The sequence below is a fragment of the Pteropus vampyrus genome, unplaced genomic scaffold (assembly GCF_000151845.1).
Source record: "Pteropus vampyrus isolate Shadow unplaced genomic scaffold, Pvam_2.0 Scaffold35, whole genome shotgun sequence".
Lineage (NCBI taxonomy): Eukaryota > Metazoa > Chordata > Mammalia > Chiroptera > Pteropodidae > Pteropus > Pteropus vampyrus.
In genome coordinates this window covers 7,999,235-8,015,156 of record NW_011888816.1, presented here as the reverse complement: position 1 = coordinate 8,015,156, position 15,922 = coordinate 7,999,235, and the positions used below count along the sequence as shown (strand labels likewise).

At 43.4% G+C, this 15,922-nt stretch overlaps 1 protein-coding gene across 6 annotated transcripts in view; it reads right to left on the bottom strand.

Moving 5' to 3' along the window:
- Positions 1–15,922, bottom strand: part of NMNAT3 (nicotinamide nucleotide adenylyltransferase 3) — a 99,692-nt gene that overhangs the window by 53,220 nt on the left and 30,550 nt on the right. For 3 of the 6 annotated variants that reach the window (XM_023529098.1, XM_023529102.1, XM_011357456.2), the window contains exon 2: positions 1,176–1,330. In XM_023529098.1, coding sequence (XP_023384866.1) covers positions 1,176–1,284 — 109 coding nt within the window. In that variant the 5' untranslated portion in view covers positions 1,285–1,330. The remainder of the gene's footprint in view (positions 1–1,175; positions 1,331–15,922) is intronic. The other 3 variants (XM_023529099.1, XM_023529103.1, XM_023529100.1) reach the window with 2 other exon arrangements.

Below are 15,922 nucleotides of genomic sequence, written 5' to 3'. Positions count from 1 at the left end.
AAACTAATATTTGGATATAATTTCTTTGAAGAAATGATTTACATGTTACTCAAATAATTTTTTATACTAAAAGTAAATAAGAATTGATTCTGGTGTAAAAACAATGCCTTAAAGGCAAACACTTTTGAACAATATAAAAACACAAAATACACATATGAATATATGATATACATAAATACATAATAAATACTTTCACATATATCTGACACCAATATATAAATGACTTACATTCTTTAGAAATAATTATGTAGATTCCAGATGCCATGTTACTCTCTTAATAATGAAATGAAAAGTCAAGGAAATGAAACATTCCCAGATGAAATATTCCTGGCCAAGCCATGCCATCTGTGTTGGAAATACCCTATATACAAGACTGTTAATTTGTAATCATCTAAGATCTATTCTTTCAAAGGAGAAAATGTCAAATTCCTATTATACAGCTGATCCTTGAACAATATGGATTTGAACTATGTGGGTCCGTTTATATGTGAGTAAATATAGAGTCCACTTCACCGTATCTGTGGATTTCACATCTACGGATTCAACCAATCATGGATTGAAGACAGTATTTTCTGCCTTATTCTATATCATTTTATATAAGAGATTTGAGCATATAAAGATTTTGGTATCCACATGGGGTCCGGAAACCAATCCTTCATGAATACTGAGGGACAACTAACTTTTTGAGGAGTCAGGGTATATGTGGATTTTCAACTGTGTGGGGGTTTAATGTCCCTATTCTCTACATTGTTCAAGAGTCAATTCTGGAACAGTTGCTTACTCACTGAAGAGTAGCAGTTCTCAAAGGCGCATGCTACCTGTTCTGGCTGTGTAGGTAAATGCTTTCATTTTCCTACACCAGAAAGGATGCTCTGAGAGAGCCTCAGGTTCTATAAAGTGCCCAGTATCTTTAGCATTCATGGGCAACATGAGGTAGGCAAGGGGTGGGGACACATGAGAAGGGTTCAGCTTTATGGCCATGGATGTAACTTGTTCTTGTCACATGGCTAAGGGGTGTTACCCCTTGGAAGATGCTGGAAGAAATGTATGCCACCAGTTATGCTGTGAATGAATAAACTGAGCAGTTTTAATAATGGTAATGATGACAGTAGCCAGCAAAGCCCCATGAGGCACAACCAGTCAGTTCTTCCATTGGACCTGGCCCCCTGACTTACCTGTTTGGTGTAGGTGGTCTCTGGCCACCTCAAACAAGCGCAGGTGCATGTTGGTGATGGGGTTGAAGGAGCCACAGGCCAAAAGCACCACAGGGATTCGGCTCTTCATCTCGTCAGGCACATCTACACCCACTGCAGTGGCCACTCTGCCTTCATTGGAACAAAACTCATATCAGGGAGTTGGCACCAAGACAACTGTCCAGATCAGTGTTTCTAAACCACACTCAAGACATTATTTCTCACTTGTAAGATGACTGAGGAGTCAATAACAACAATAACAACATTTATGGAGGGCTCGCAATGGGCCAGGAAGTGTGTTAAGCACTATGTCTATGTATTTCCCTTGTCTCATCGAATCCTTTCAATGACCCTGAATAGTTACTTATATGGCTCAGGGACCTTAGATGCTGCAGGGTCAGGAGTGAAACCCAGGCAGCCTGACCTCAGAGACCATATTCTGCTTGTAAGCTCTATACCCTCCCTGTGTTCTGAAGGGTCTCTGCCTCCTTGGGGTCAAAAGGAGGTATGTAAGACCCCACAATGTCATGTTTGATAGTTCAGGTAGAACTCAGGTCACAGAGTAGACCATTACTTAAAAAAATAAAAACTTATTTAAAAAAAATTTCTGACACAAGAAAAGTTGCCAAATTTATGCAAAGAACTCCTATATACCCTTTACCTAGATTTCCCAAATGTTAACATCTTGCTTATCACTTGCTTTATCATTCGTTCTCGCTCTACATACACACACACTCCTACGAATAATTTTTTTCTGAAACGTTTGAGATTTATAGATATAATATCTCTTTATCTCTAAATACTTCAGTATGTGTTTTCTAAGAACAAAGACATTTTCTTATATAACTGCAGAGCAATGATTAAAGTCAGGAAATTAATATTGTTATAGGACTATTCTCTAATCTACAGATATTTTCTGATCCCACCCATTGTCCTTTATCTGGGGGCCGCGCATTTTGAGAGGGCCTAATTCACCCTCTTGTCTCTGCATTCTGCCTTTTAGTATGGGTGAGATTAAAGTAAAGCAGAAAACAGCCAGGGAAGGCTGGCTTTCCCGTCTCTGAGATGCTGCCTCCTGGAGGGGTGGTAAAGAGCACCACTGGAGTTAGGGCTTGGTTTGACTCCTAGTTCTGCCTCTTGCTGGCTGTGTGATATAAGGCAAATCACAGTCCCTCTCTGAGCTTGTTTCCTAATATTTGAGATGGGGCTGATATTACTTACTCTTATACGGTTGTCGTGAGGATCAATGAGCTATGAATGGAAGTCTGGTACACAAGGAGTGTTTAGTAAATAATCACTGTGGATCTGGTGACAATGATGATAATGATGAAGATGCTGTTACTGCTGACCATGACAAGGGGGAAGGAGAAAGGAGGTAGCAGTATGCTTGTAGTTGGCAGCTTCCAAAATGGCTCCTAATGATGCTCACCTCCTAGTATTCATCTGTAGTACCCTCACATTGAGTATGGGCTGGACCTAGCACTTGCTTCTAATGAATAAAATACAGCAAAGGAGTAACTTCAGAAAAAAGTTACAAAAAGACTCAGGCTTCCCTCTTCTGCTCTTCCACTTGCTCATTCTGATGAAGTCACCTGCTCTGTTGTTGAGTTTCCTCATGGAGAGAACCATGGTGCAAGGAATTAAAGGATACCTTTGGTGCCAGCAACCCACGAGGAACTAAATCCTGCCAATAATCATGTGAGTAAATGTGGAAGTGGATCCTTCCCTAGCCAAGTCTTCAGATGAAACTGCAGCCCTGTGAACGCCTTGACTGTAGTCTTGTAATAGACTCTGAGTCAGCAGACCCAGTTACGCCACATCTATATTCCTGACTCATAGAAATGGCGAAATCATAAATGTGTGTTGTTTTAACCTGTTACTTTTGGGGGTAATTTGTTATGCAGCAACAGGTAACTAATACAGTGACTAACTGGAGGAATGCATTCACTTCCTTTCTTATTCCTCTTGCTATGGGGGCCTTGGCTGTAAGAACTCATGGAGAGTTCTCAGTCACTGGAACCTGGGACCTTCTTTGTATCTAAGGAAATAGTTTTAATTTGGCTCTTGTTGTCTCCTTCTCCAGACTTGTATCCAACCACTGCCTGCCTTATAATTTACACTCTAGCAATGATGAACTACTTGTCAGTAGTTTCTTTGTGCTCCTCATGGCTTCCTGCTTCAAGTTTTTGTATATGCTATTTCAGTTTCCTACAACTGAAATACTCCTAGCATACCTTAATCGGTCAAGACCCAACTCAGGTGCACATTATTTATGACTTATCAGTTAGGGATGCATTTAGCTGCAAGTCCTAGAAGCTTAACCTCAGTGGCTTGAACAAATCGAGGTTGTTTCTCATATGACAGGAAGTCTAGGAGTTGACAGCTGGTGGCATTGGATCATTAGCTCACTAATGACCTTCAATTCTCTCAGCTTTCCCCTCTTGATCACAAGATTGCTGCTGTAGCTACAGCCATCATGAATACAATCGAGGCAAGAAGAAGGATCAAGGTGCTATACTAGACTGGTTGTCCCTCTTAGCCAAGAACACAAGGCTTTTTCAGAACCTTCGTGTAGATTTTGCTTCTGTCTCATTGGCCAGAAGTAGGTCATACGGCTACTCTAGCTATAAGGGAGTCGGGAAAAGCAAGCATTTAGTTTTGCAGCCAATCCTGTGGGAACCAGCAAGAAAAAGGAGTTGGGAACAGGATTAGCTAATCCACAGTGTCTGCCACAGAACTGGAGATACAGCCATCAGGGAGTTGACAGTGTAGAAGGAGGCCAGGATGGTTTTTCTGACACCTAGCTTGGGTTAGCTGATCCTCTGACCTACTTTAGCAAATCACACACCGTTCTGTTGCAAAAACCTGCTATTGTGCTTTCCTGCTTACCAGACAGTAAGCCCCTTAAGAGTAGGTATGGTGTTTTCTTCACCTCTGGATCTCAGCTTCAAGCACAGAGCCAGGACTCAGTGAAGACTGAAAAGGGCACTGGCTGGCTGGCAAGGAGACCTGCATCCTGGTGGTGGGAAGGCCCAATGTACCACATAAAGCAGAGAAGTTGTTGGGATGTATTCTGAGTTATAGTGTGAAGATAAAAAACTCTCAACCTAGGAAGGCTGTGGTTACTTCGAGCTTCTTTTGAGGCAGCAGGAACACCCCCTATTGTATGAGAAGAAAGCAGTCTGAAAGCTATTGCTGCTCGCTTCTTCCCAGGAAGGTAAGAAGATTTAATGAGATATTATTTGCAGAGTGTGCTGAGCTATTCAAAAGAGCAGCTCTGTGATGAGTGTATATGAAGAGGCTGGCTGTTTTTCACAACTATTATGAAGCCTTTCAAAATTCTATTTCATTTTGACAAAATATAATTTTTAGGGCCATTAAAACATGTAACTGCAGTATTTCAGGTAACCTGGGGTTTTGATCCATTTTTCCAAAAGTTCTCAGAAACTGTAAATTAGAACATTTGTTTGAATGGTGGCATCAATGGCAATAGAGTTTGACGTGGGGGAATAAGAAGAAATGACATTTAACAGTGTCTTTCTTTTCTTTTCTTGTCGCGGGCACACTGAGCCATACTGCTCTAACAGTAACTTACCCTGTTTGAGCAGCATGTCAGGCAGGAGGAGGCAGTGAGAGCATAGTCCCAGGCTCAGGAACGAGGTCAGTGCACCTGCATCACTTGTATACAATAACTTGCTTCGACTAAACACCCTCCTAAGCCCAAACCCAGAGAAATACAATGATAGGGTTGAAAGGGACTCACTCCAGGGGTGAACCAGCAGAATAAACTGGGCTCCAGTTTGAAAGCAAGTCTCATCAGACACAAGGCGAGATGCATGCCATAAAAGTGACTCATCTGCCCTATCGTCTAATAATATCTAGCGAGATGAAGCAAGTGTGGGAGACTTTCGCTATTGGGAAAGGCTTCTCATCAATAAGTATTTAATGGAGGTCCACAGAGTGAGCAATAATTGCTGCTGAAGGATTTAACAAGTTGAGATGGCAGCATACGGACTTCTTGGAATTTATCATTAAATCGGAGATGAGGCAAACAGATTCTACTTCTGGCCCTGGCCTCACTCCAGTATACAGCCTCCCACTTTACAGCCATCCAGATAGCACTTCACCCCGCTCCTCAAATACAACATGCTGCTTCCTTTTTCCATGCTTCTGCGAGTGCTATTCTGATAATCTGAAACGCCCTCCTCACTCCTGCTGTCAAGGTTTTCTCCTTGGAGCTTTACCCAGTGCTCCCCTCCTCCACCATGCTACTATAACTGTTACAGGGGACATACCATCCACCTGCACACTGACACCAAGGTCATACCTCTGCCCTGGAAAAATGCCAGGCAAAGGGACTTTGTAGATATGATTAAACTGAGGATCTTGAAATGGGGAGGTTATACTATCTGATCCAGGTAGCCCAATTTTACCATGAGGGTGCTAAGAAGTGGGAGGCAGAAGGGTCAGGTATATAAAGATGTAAGAACCAAGCAGATATCAGAAAAGAGAGAAAGATGCTATGTGCCTGGCTTTGAAGATGGAGGGAGGGGCCATGAACCAAGCAATGCAAGTAGCCTCTAGATGCTGGAGTTGGCAAGGATCTTCCCCTAGAGCCTTCAATCGGAACACAGCCCTGCTGACTCCTAGATTTCACACCTCTGACCTCTAGAACTATAAAATAAAATTGTGTTGGTTTAAGCCAATAATTTGTGGTGATTTGTTACAGTAGCCATAGGAAACTAACATGCTCACCTATTTAGGGGCTGGTTCTCTGAAGCAGCCTTCAAGCTAGGGCAGGAAAGTCACAGAGATTAAGCTGATGAGGAGGATATTGAAGGGTGTGTCAGATACAGGGACCAACACTGCAAAAGTCTAGAAACTACCACTCAAGTTGTGTCATCAACTAAAAGTATGTCAATATGGCCACGTAAGCTGGTGTGTAGGTGGCCCAAGATGGGGCTGCAGAGGATGCAAGGATCACACAGGCCCCCAAGGGTCTGTGGAGTCCAGATTTTATCCTACAGACAATGAGGAGCCTCTGAAGGATTTTAAACAGGGGTATGACTTACTCATATTTCTGTTTCAGAAAGCGCTCCCAAGTGCCCCCGTGATGGTGCATCAGGAAGCCCCAGGATGGCTACCCCCAAGAGAAGGTCAGTGGGTCTCCAGCTTCCCAGAGGAGGGCCTTCTTTGCTGCCTACATTTCACCTCGATCACCAGGTAATGCAATGCTGGCCAATGCCTTACATGTACTAAATTCTAACGAAGCACGTGCCCCTCAGCCCGTGCTTTGTCACAGGCTGTTGTAGAGATACAGAGAGAAAAGGCAAGCCGGGAAGGTTAAGTGCCCGTCACTGCAGATGTAATGTGCTAACGCTCACCGCTTGGGAGGTGGTCAATTTACCTTTCCCTGCAGTGAGCGCTTCTAACAGGACCCGGCCCAGGAAACTGGTTGAAAACATCCCTGTTTATTATAGACATAAAGCAGATAGCTTCAGGCAGAACAGAAATGGATTCTACAAACATCTTTCATTACACAGACCTCTTGACCGCTCTCCTCATCTTAAAGAAAACAAGAGATGAGGTATGTATTTTGTGGGGGTGACGAGAACATTTTTCAGGACCCAGCAAAATCATTTCCATCTGTGTGAGTGTGTCAACTTCTCCAGGGCAATCAACCTTCACGTGAACTCCAGGTGTTTTTGCTTTTAAACTGTTGGATTCACCCGCTGTTGCTATGGGCACACAGTGCTGCTAAGAACAAAAGCAAAGCGAGCCTTCTTTGTTGGTGTGAGGATCCTCTGTCAACCACCCCTTGGAGGAAACAAACATGCCAATTAAGCCCTTGTCCTAATTATGAAACTCCCAAGAAAGCAGGGAGCCTAGCTCTTCAGTTTTGAGAACTTTCAAAAGATTTCAAGCAGCGCAAAGAATGGAACGAGGTCTCTTGCAACCCTACCCTCAGGAGCTGGGACTAATTTTAAGAGCTGCAGGAAGGTGAAACTGAGTAACAGCTACCTGGTTTATTGAGTGACAGGCTGGGCACTGTGCTAAAAGCTATACACATCGATGCTGATTCTTTCAACATGCCTGGAAGGAAGGGTTTGTGCTTGCCCTAATTGATACCTCCTCGGCCTCGGTGAGCCACATGAAAAATGGAGATAAATCACATGCCTCCTAGGGTTGTCATGGGGTTATTGAAATTGATCCACCTAGCACTGTACCTGGCCCATAGGTGGAGCTCCCCAGAAAGTTTAGCTCCTTTCTCTTTCCTTTCATTCTGCTTAAAATAGAATTTGCTGTCCCCACATCTGCTTCCATATGCTTGTTCACCTTGTCTGAAAAAGGCCCCACCATTTTTATATTGACCCCTTATCAAAACCTAGCAGCCTTTAGGAATCTGTCCGCACCCTGCTGCCTGTTTGGCAGCTCGCTCTGACCAGCTAGGTCTGGGAGATGTTACGCAAGAGTGCTCCAGAGGAAGGAGCACCCTCCCACGTCCCACTGCTGCAGCCTTCCATCCAGCTCCAAACCTAACAACTCAGCTCTAAGCATCACTTGTCCCTGGAACTGAGTGAAGGATTGATATTCAGAAACAGAGGAATGTCATTCTGGTAGAAATAACACCTTCTGATAATGAAGAATAACCGTGCCCCAAATCACAACTTATCAACTTCAAACAAAGAAGAGAGAAGAGCAGGCGGAAGGGGAGAAGTGCCTGGGGTCTGCCGTGAGGAGTGCAAAGTGGCGGACCATTAAAATCACAAACTAGCCACTGTGCTAGTGCCTTAGAGGGACCGGGATCAATAAAATCTGGCCCCTGTCTTCAAGATGATTACAATCTAGCAGGAAGAACAAAGGTCTAGGACTTCTGGTAGGGCAGAATCTGCTGGTAACTTACCAATATCCACTTTCCCTTCCTCTTCTGTAACAGCCTCTGTCTTTGGCAGGGCATATTGCTACATTCCCCAGTCTCTGCAGTAGGGTAAGGCCATCTGATTAAGGTGTGGCCAGTAATCTACGAATAGAAGTGTTGGGTGATAGTTCCAGGAACTCTTTTTAAAAGGGGAAGGCATACTTTTCTCCTCTTCTCTACTCCTGCTTTTCTAGAGGGTGACTGTAGTCTGGCATCTCAGATACTGAGGAGGAGGACCAACTCCAGATTTGACAGATAATAAGCTAAAAGAAAGCCAGGACCCTGACAACCCTGAAGCTGCCATACCAGCCCCAGGCTGCCTACCTCTGGGTTTCCTTTACCTGGGGGAGAAATAATCTTCTAAAGCACCACTATTTTCAATTTTCCTGTTATGTGCAGCTAAACCTAATTCTAACTGACATACCAAGATCTAATGAATGTTTATTGAATTAGTACGTAAAGAAATGAAAAAGTGTGTAAACTTTTCTATTGCCCCAGTTAAACCTATTTTATATGCAGAAACTCAAACGGATATTGTTTGAAAGGGAAAATACACCTAAGGAAAAAAATCTACCATAACTTAATTTTTTATATGAATTTTTCATGGGAGGAAAAATCCTTACTCAGGACTCTAAAAGGCTGAAATGTGCAGCAGCAAATCTGCTTTTCTGTAGATCACAAAAACCAGACTCTGCCCTATCTCCTTCCCTAAAAAACAGATTCATTATGGTGTGCTGTCTCACTCTGCTTCGAGTGGGCATTTGCCATATGGCTTGGCAGTTTAATGGTTTTCTGATACTTGACAAAAATAAAGCACAATCATTTTGCAAGGAGTTTGAGTTCCTAGATGGGTCTTTTCCAAATAACAGCTGTGCCTCAAAATTGAGTTATTCAATTTGCAATTTGTAGACACAATACTAAAACATTTACAAGTGAGCAAAACCTCAAATCACTGGGGCTATTTCCAGCCTTCAGAGTGTATGAAGTTTTTAGTAATGTTATAAGTGTGCAGCTGTCAACAAGCTCAAGCCATTGTCTCTAAACCACCAGACCCGGCATGCAACAATGATGTCCTATTTAGCAGCAGGCCATGTGGAGGTGACCGTAAATCCTTGGGAGAGAAATAAGCCACGCCCCAAAGTCCACAGACTAAATCCCTGTGACTTTCTCTTTACTCCCTACCACATTTATGTAGATGACACCCAAATCTATAGTTCTAGTCCTGAACTTGCTTATGGGCCTCTACAGGTCCATGGATGGCTACTTGGCATTAGCTTGATAATAAGCCAGACAAACATGGATTCAAATCCAATTAATACTTCCTAACAGAGTGACCTTGAGTAAGTGTATCAGTCAGGAAAGGCCAGATGAGATGCATTAACAAACAACCCCCAAATCTTAGTAGCTTGAAACAATAAAGGTCTATTACATGTTCCTGTTATATGCCTATTCCATGCTGGTTGGAGGCTCTGCTCTGTGTCATCTTTGTCCTTCAATCCAGGACTCAAGCTGCTGGAGCAGTTACTACCTGGAATATAGAGTGACTAAAGCAGAGAAAAAGAGGGCTCTGCAAAGTCCCTCATTAGGACTATATGATTGGCCTTAAATTGACACGTCACTTCCAACAACCCCACCGAACTTCAGTTAGAAAATACAATCTGACTCCATTCCAAAGCTGGAAAGTGAGAAATATTTGGTGAATAGCCGTGAGGCCATTGCAGTGAGTTAATCAACTAGTTGGAGTATCAGTGACCCATATGGAAAACAGAAATATAGTAAGTCTTTACTTAAAGTTGACAGGTTCTACAACTTTAAGTGAAACTATAATGAAACCAATTTTGTCATAGGCTGATTGATATAAGCAAGAGTTAAGCTCCTACGGCATCCCATCGATGTTACAATGAAATGATGTTACTCAAGGAACTGCTATAATTACACACATACCTTCTTAGATTGTCATGAAGGTTATCAGATTTGACCCATATAGAGCACTTAGAACAGTGCCTGGCCAATAGAAGGGTCTCCAGAAATATAAGCTCCTTTCCCTTCCTTGTGTTCAAAAGAATTCACCATCTCTCACACTTGCTTCTAGCTGCCCATACCTGTCTGAAAAAGATCCCACTGTTTTTCTAGTCACCCATGATCAAAACCTACCAGTTAGCTGTAACGTCTCTTTATCCTTCATCATGTCCCCCCAACGCAGTTAGCCTCCAAGTATGGCCCATATTCTCTACATAAGGTCTTTACCTTTCACCAATATTGATACCTACCCTACTATAGAATTTCACATGAGATTTCAGGGTGGACAAGGGACAGGGCAGTACCATGGTCTCAGCCTGGACACAGTCCTGTGGTACAGACACAGTCACTAGAGCTCACGCCAGTGTACAGTGCTGTTCCCAGAGAGGGGAAATGGATGTAGGCGGGACAGGCCCCCACCCCACCCCCAGGGATGGCTTCCACACTTGATAAGGTGAGAGAAACTCTGGACTCACATTCCCACTACCCATCTGGCCCCAATCCAATTTTTTCTCAATATGCTAAACAGATTAACCAGTTCGAAAGTTTGGGTTCAATCACTCAAACTAATGTGATAAACTATTGAGTGCTTACCATGTACCGAGCACTATAAAATCCGGGCCTGTATGCCAAGCCAATGATAAAGTCTTCAGTATTTTGTTCTCCACTGGCATTTAATTGTTAGGTCACATCCTTCATCTGGCATCAGGGAGATTTTAGCCTCACTCTACCTGTCCTAATTGTCTCCTGACCACCCTCTCTTCCCTCATGTGATCCATATTCTTACCACCTCCCATTCTCTGCTGTGTCTTCTGAGTCTTCCTGCTCCTTGGGCCTCCGTTTATGCCATTTCCTGGAGCTAGAACAGTCTCTTTCAGGGCAGCCCTCCCCTGGAGCTTCCCTTGGTGGCCCACCTGGAAGTCAGTGCTCCCCCCTCTGACCTCTGTCTATATTGTTAAGCTCCCGCACTTCTTGTGTATCAGACTGTAAACCCAAGGGCAGGGATCCCATGAGATCTAATGAAGAGTGTAAGGTAAATAAGGAATATTCATGTTATTCATTAGGGGACAAAGAAAAAGTGAAAAATGGATCAAAATGAGAACCAGAGAGCACCAACCACTTTCCGACATGGTCTAGGCTGAGGCAGGTATTAGCAGCTGAGGAGGAATTATTCCCCAAATCAAAACAGCAGAGCTCCAGGTTTCTCTGTCTTCCCAATCCCTTCTTGCTTCCAAATTGACACTTCCCAGTCTGTCCAGTTTGCTTTACCCCATATGAGTTTCTGTCTCCCTATCTGGCATATCAGCTTCCTTCTGGACTTGAATTCACTTTCGCGCCACAAATTGTGTCTGTTGCCTTGGCTAGCTCAGGATCCTTATTCTTGATTCCCACATCAGAGGCACCATCCTCTGCCCTTTCCCTGCCTCTGCTGAAGTCTAATCCAGGGTCTGTGCCCAGGACCCTGCTCCAGTCCAGCAGTGGGCAATGAGCCACATTTAGTGTTGGGAAAATAGTTCTACACCCTCGAAAGCCCTGAAGGCTTCCCTGTATGGTAGCAAAATGTAGACCTGTTCTTAATGATGGCAGGGGATGGGATGGCATGATGGCTCTTCTAGTACCCAAATTACAAAATTTACAGCCATCTGGGTTCTCCCCTATTGCTTTGACAGCCTGTCAGTCCCACCTCTGCAATATCTTTATTATCCAACTCTCTAACTCCAGTTACTGCCTTGTATTGGGGCTCATTATTTCTCAATTGGATCTGAGTGCACTCTTAACCTGTCTCCTGTTTCCAGTCTTACATACTCTGATTCATCCTCTGCTCAGCTGCTCAAGGAATCTTTAACATATACACTGGATTCCCTGCTTAATCTTCCGTCACCCAATCACATTGTGGATAATACTGAAACTCAGCATGGCACCCATGGCCCCGTTTAATCTGGTCATGACCTGTTTCACAAGCCTTGTCACTTACTTTCCAACCCCCTCCCCATGTCTACTCCATTAAACTGCTTTCCATTCTATCCTAATCCCCTTGGACTGAATTTTAGGACCAGCCCTAAAAACAAATATAAAAATTCTAACAAAGAAGGTAACTTGCCTATTCATTCTTCACTAAAAAAGAAAACAAGTTGCTGCCGCTATCAAGTTCCTTGAGGGAACAGGAGGATAACAGGGAGAACTCGAAATAACTGGAAAGGTGGGAATCTGGCCAGGCTCTCCATGAGGCAGAACAGACCAGTGGAATCCCAGTGGACAACAGCAGCGGAGAGGCAGGCAAGAGTCTTGCTGCTCAAAAATATTGGTGTTCACTTGAGCCCTGCACAGTATAGAATTAGGGATATAATGGAGCCAGTGTTCCAGCCAACTTGGGCCTGGTCTGGGGCAGTATGAGAAGCCCAACATATCTACGAGCAGGTCATATACAACACTCCAGCCATTCTGTACCAGACTCCCTCCCACAAAGTTAGGAGTTGTGGACTTTCTTTACTATGTATGCATTTAAAAACCAGCAAAGAGGTTAATTTGCTTCTGTGATTTCTGAGGGCTCTTTTTACAAGCCATCGTTCCCAGGAGCTGGAGCAGAGAGGTTGCCCAGAGGTCTAGTCAAGAAAGGTCCTGGCTCCAGGGGAACAGGCTAATCCTGGGGCCTCGAAGCTAATGAGCAGAGCTAGACTCCAGTTAGGCCAGAAGAACTAAAGAGCACCTTGTGCCCGAGTTTGGGGTAAAGCCAGATGCAGACATCTGGAGGCATCAGCTCCAAAATGGAGACAGTGAAGCTTCATCCCGCAGGCCTCTAACACATGTGAATTCTCTCTCCTGCATAGTCTGTCCTCACTAAATCAACACAATAATAATTTAAGTGTAAAAAGAAAACGAACCAAAATGAAATTATTTAAGCTCACTGCCTTCCACAAGCAGATGTTCCAGAGGGAGTGTGATGTGGCAGAGAATCTGCTGGTCCTTCTTGTCGCATAGGGATTCCCCTTTCTCCTTGCTAACAAAACCAGATTTTGTTCAGCTTCAGGGATAAGAGGCACGGATCCATATAGGAACTATAGTATCATGTCCAACATGGCAGTCCATCCCCTTTGCCATGATTGGTCAGGGGTGGGCCTGTGACTGAGACTTAGCCAATAAGATGTAAGAGAAAGTACCTGGTGGCTTCTGGGAAAGATTTTCCCACCTGATGAAAGAGCAGTGATAAGAAGGCCTTCTTTCTGCTCCTTCCTGCCCTACACACTGGCATATAGGTATGACACGTGGGGCTGCCATAGCCCTCCTGTTTCCACAAAGGGACGTCCTAAAGAACTACAGAGATGAAGGGCAACCCAAAGACTTGATCTCATTAAGTCACTGCATCAACCTAGTACTACCTCTCTCTTGATTTTAGTATGTAAGCTGCTAAAATATCTTTATTGCTACAGCTACTGCTGATCAGGTATCTGGTTACTTGTGGCCCGAAATATCCAAACAAATATACCTCAGGAGGCCTTCGTCCTTGCCTTCCCCTGACAGTGTGTGCCCTTTCGTGGGCCACGTGTGATTCCAGTGTGTAACATCAGGTACTTTCTGCATAACGTGGTCCCTAAAGTCAAGGCAGTTACTTCCTCTGGGTTGCCGCTGAAGAGCAACTGTGCCTGTGCTTGAGGAAATCTCGCTGTGTGGGATCTAGGGAGGGCTAGTATGTTGAACCCCAACATGGCATTTTACTAGGAGTTTTTCAGGGACTATTTCGAACAAACATGATTACTAGTTGACATTGTGACCTGAAAACCTAATCTCAGGGAAAGCTGCCTTCTGAGCCTCTTAACAGACCCCTTTCAACTGCATCACTATCCCCTTGGGCACCACGGGGACCTTTCTGAAGGCAGCTCTGTATCTGGTGGGACTCTCTTCACAACCTGATAGCTCCCCAGGACATCCTCCTTGCTCCAGCTCACCACAGGAGGGGACAGCTATACCTTTCCTGCTTCAGTGATGGCTGCTTGCCTATCTGTGCCTGGTGACTCAAGGAAGCTTTCACACATCATCATAGGCATTTCCGTGCCTTTGCTCCTGCTGGTTCCTCTGCTTACATTGCCCTTTCTACCCATTTCTACCTATTAAACTTTGTTCCTCTGACACTCAGTACATATTAGGCCAAAGGTCTCCTTAATTTAACAACAAAAACAAATAACTGGATTAAAAAACAGGCAAAGGACTTGAAGAGACATTTCTCCAAAGAAGATATATAAATGGCCAATACACATGAAAAGTTGCTCAACATCACTAATCGTTAGGGAAATGTAAATCAAAATGATAATGAGATATCACCTCACACCTGTTAGGATGGCTACTATCAAAAATACAGAAAACAACAAGTGTTGGAAAGCATGTGGAGGAACTGGAGTCTGTGTGCACTACTGGTGGGGATGCAAAATGGTACAGTGGCATGGAAAACAGTATGGCAGCTCCTCAAAAATTTTAAAATAGAATTATCATATGACCCAGAAATTCCAATTCTAGGTATATACCTAAAAGTACTGAAGACAGAGTCTCAAAGAGATATTTGCACACCCATGTTCAACAGCAGCATTATTCGTGATAGCTAAAATGGGGAAGGAACCCAAATGTCCACTGATGAAGAGAAAAGCAAAAGGTGGTATATACATACAATGGACTATTACTCAGTCCTCGAAAGAAAAAAACATTCTGATATATGCTACGACATGGATGAAGCTTGAGGACATTATGCTAAGTAAAATAAGCCAGTCAGAAAAATGTAAATACTGGATAATTCCATTTATGTGAGGGACCCAGAACAATCAAATTCATAGAGACAGAAAGACCGGTGGTTGCCAGGGGCTGGATGGAGGCGGGAATGCGGAGTCGCTGTGCACTGGATATAGTTTCAGTTTTGCAAGATGAAATAGTTTGGGACATGGTTGTATAACATTATGAATGTACTTAACACTACTGAATTGTATACTTAAAAATGGTTAAGATGGTAAACTTTGTCATGTGTACTTTACCACAATTAAAATTTTAAAATAAAAGTTTTCTTTTGTAAGCCTTCTCCGGTGGCAGGCTCCAACTGCACTTTACTGCTCATCAACCTCTGCCTTCATTCCTTGGTTTCTGTTCTTTCAGGATTGTTTCAAGACATACCGAGTTGCCCAAACCAAAAGAATCATAGAGAAACAAAGCCAGAGCCCTGATTGAATCATCTTAAAGTCAATTCTACCTAGGGCATTTCAATGACCATGAACCAATAAATCCCTTTTTTAACATTAAGCCAGTTTGAGTTGGCGTACTATTACTTGCAACCAAAATCAACCTACCTGATAATACACTTGATCTGAAATATCAGAACACAAAAAATAAAGATGCTAAAGACTTCTAGGAAATAAGAAAAAGAAAGTTCGCAGACAAAAGAATAAAATAAGACTGGCAACTACCATCTCATTTATAACATTAGATACTAAAGACAATGAGCAATATCTGCGCATTTCTAAGACAAGATGACTTTGAATATGGAATGGTCCACCTGGCAAGACTATCATTTAAGTATGGGGACAAAATAAATATATTTTTATACATGAATGGACTCAAAGTTTGCCTCTTAGTCTAATCTTCCTTGATAAGTTCTTAGAGGGTGTGTTTCAGGAAGAAAACTCGATAAAGTAGAAGACAAGGGATCTAACTTGGGATGATGGCTGTACAGGCTGCAGAGCAATAGCTCAGTGCAGAACACGAAAGGCGGGTCTGCAAGAAAAATGGGAATGCTGAGAGGCTGGGTAAGCTGGGG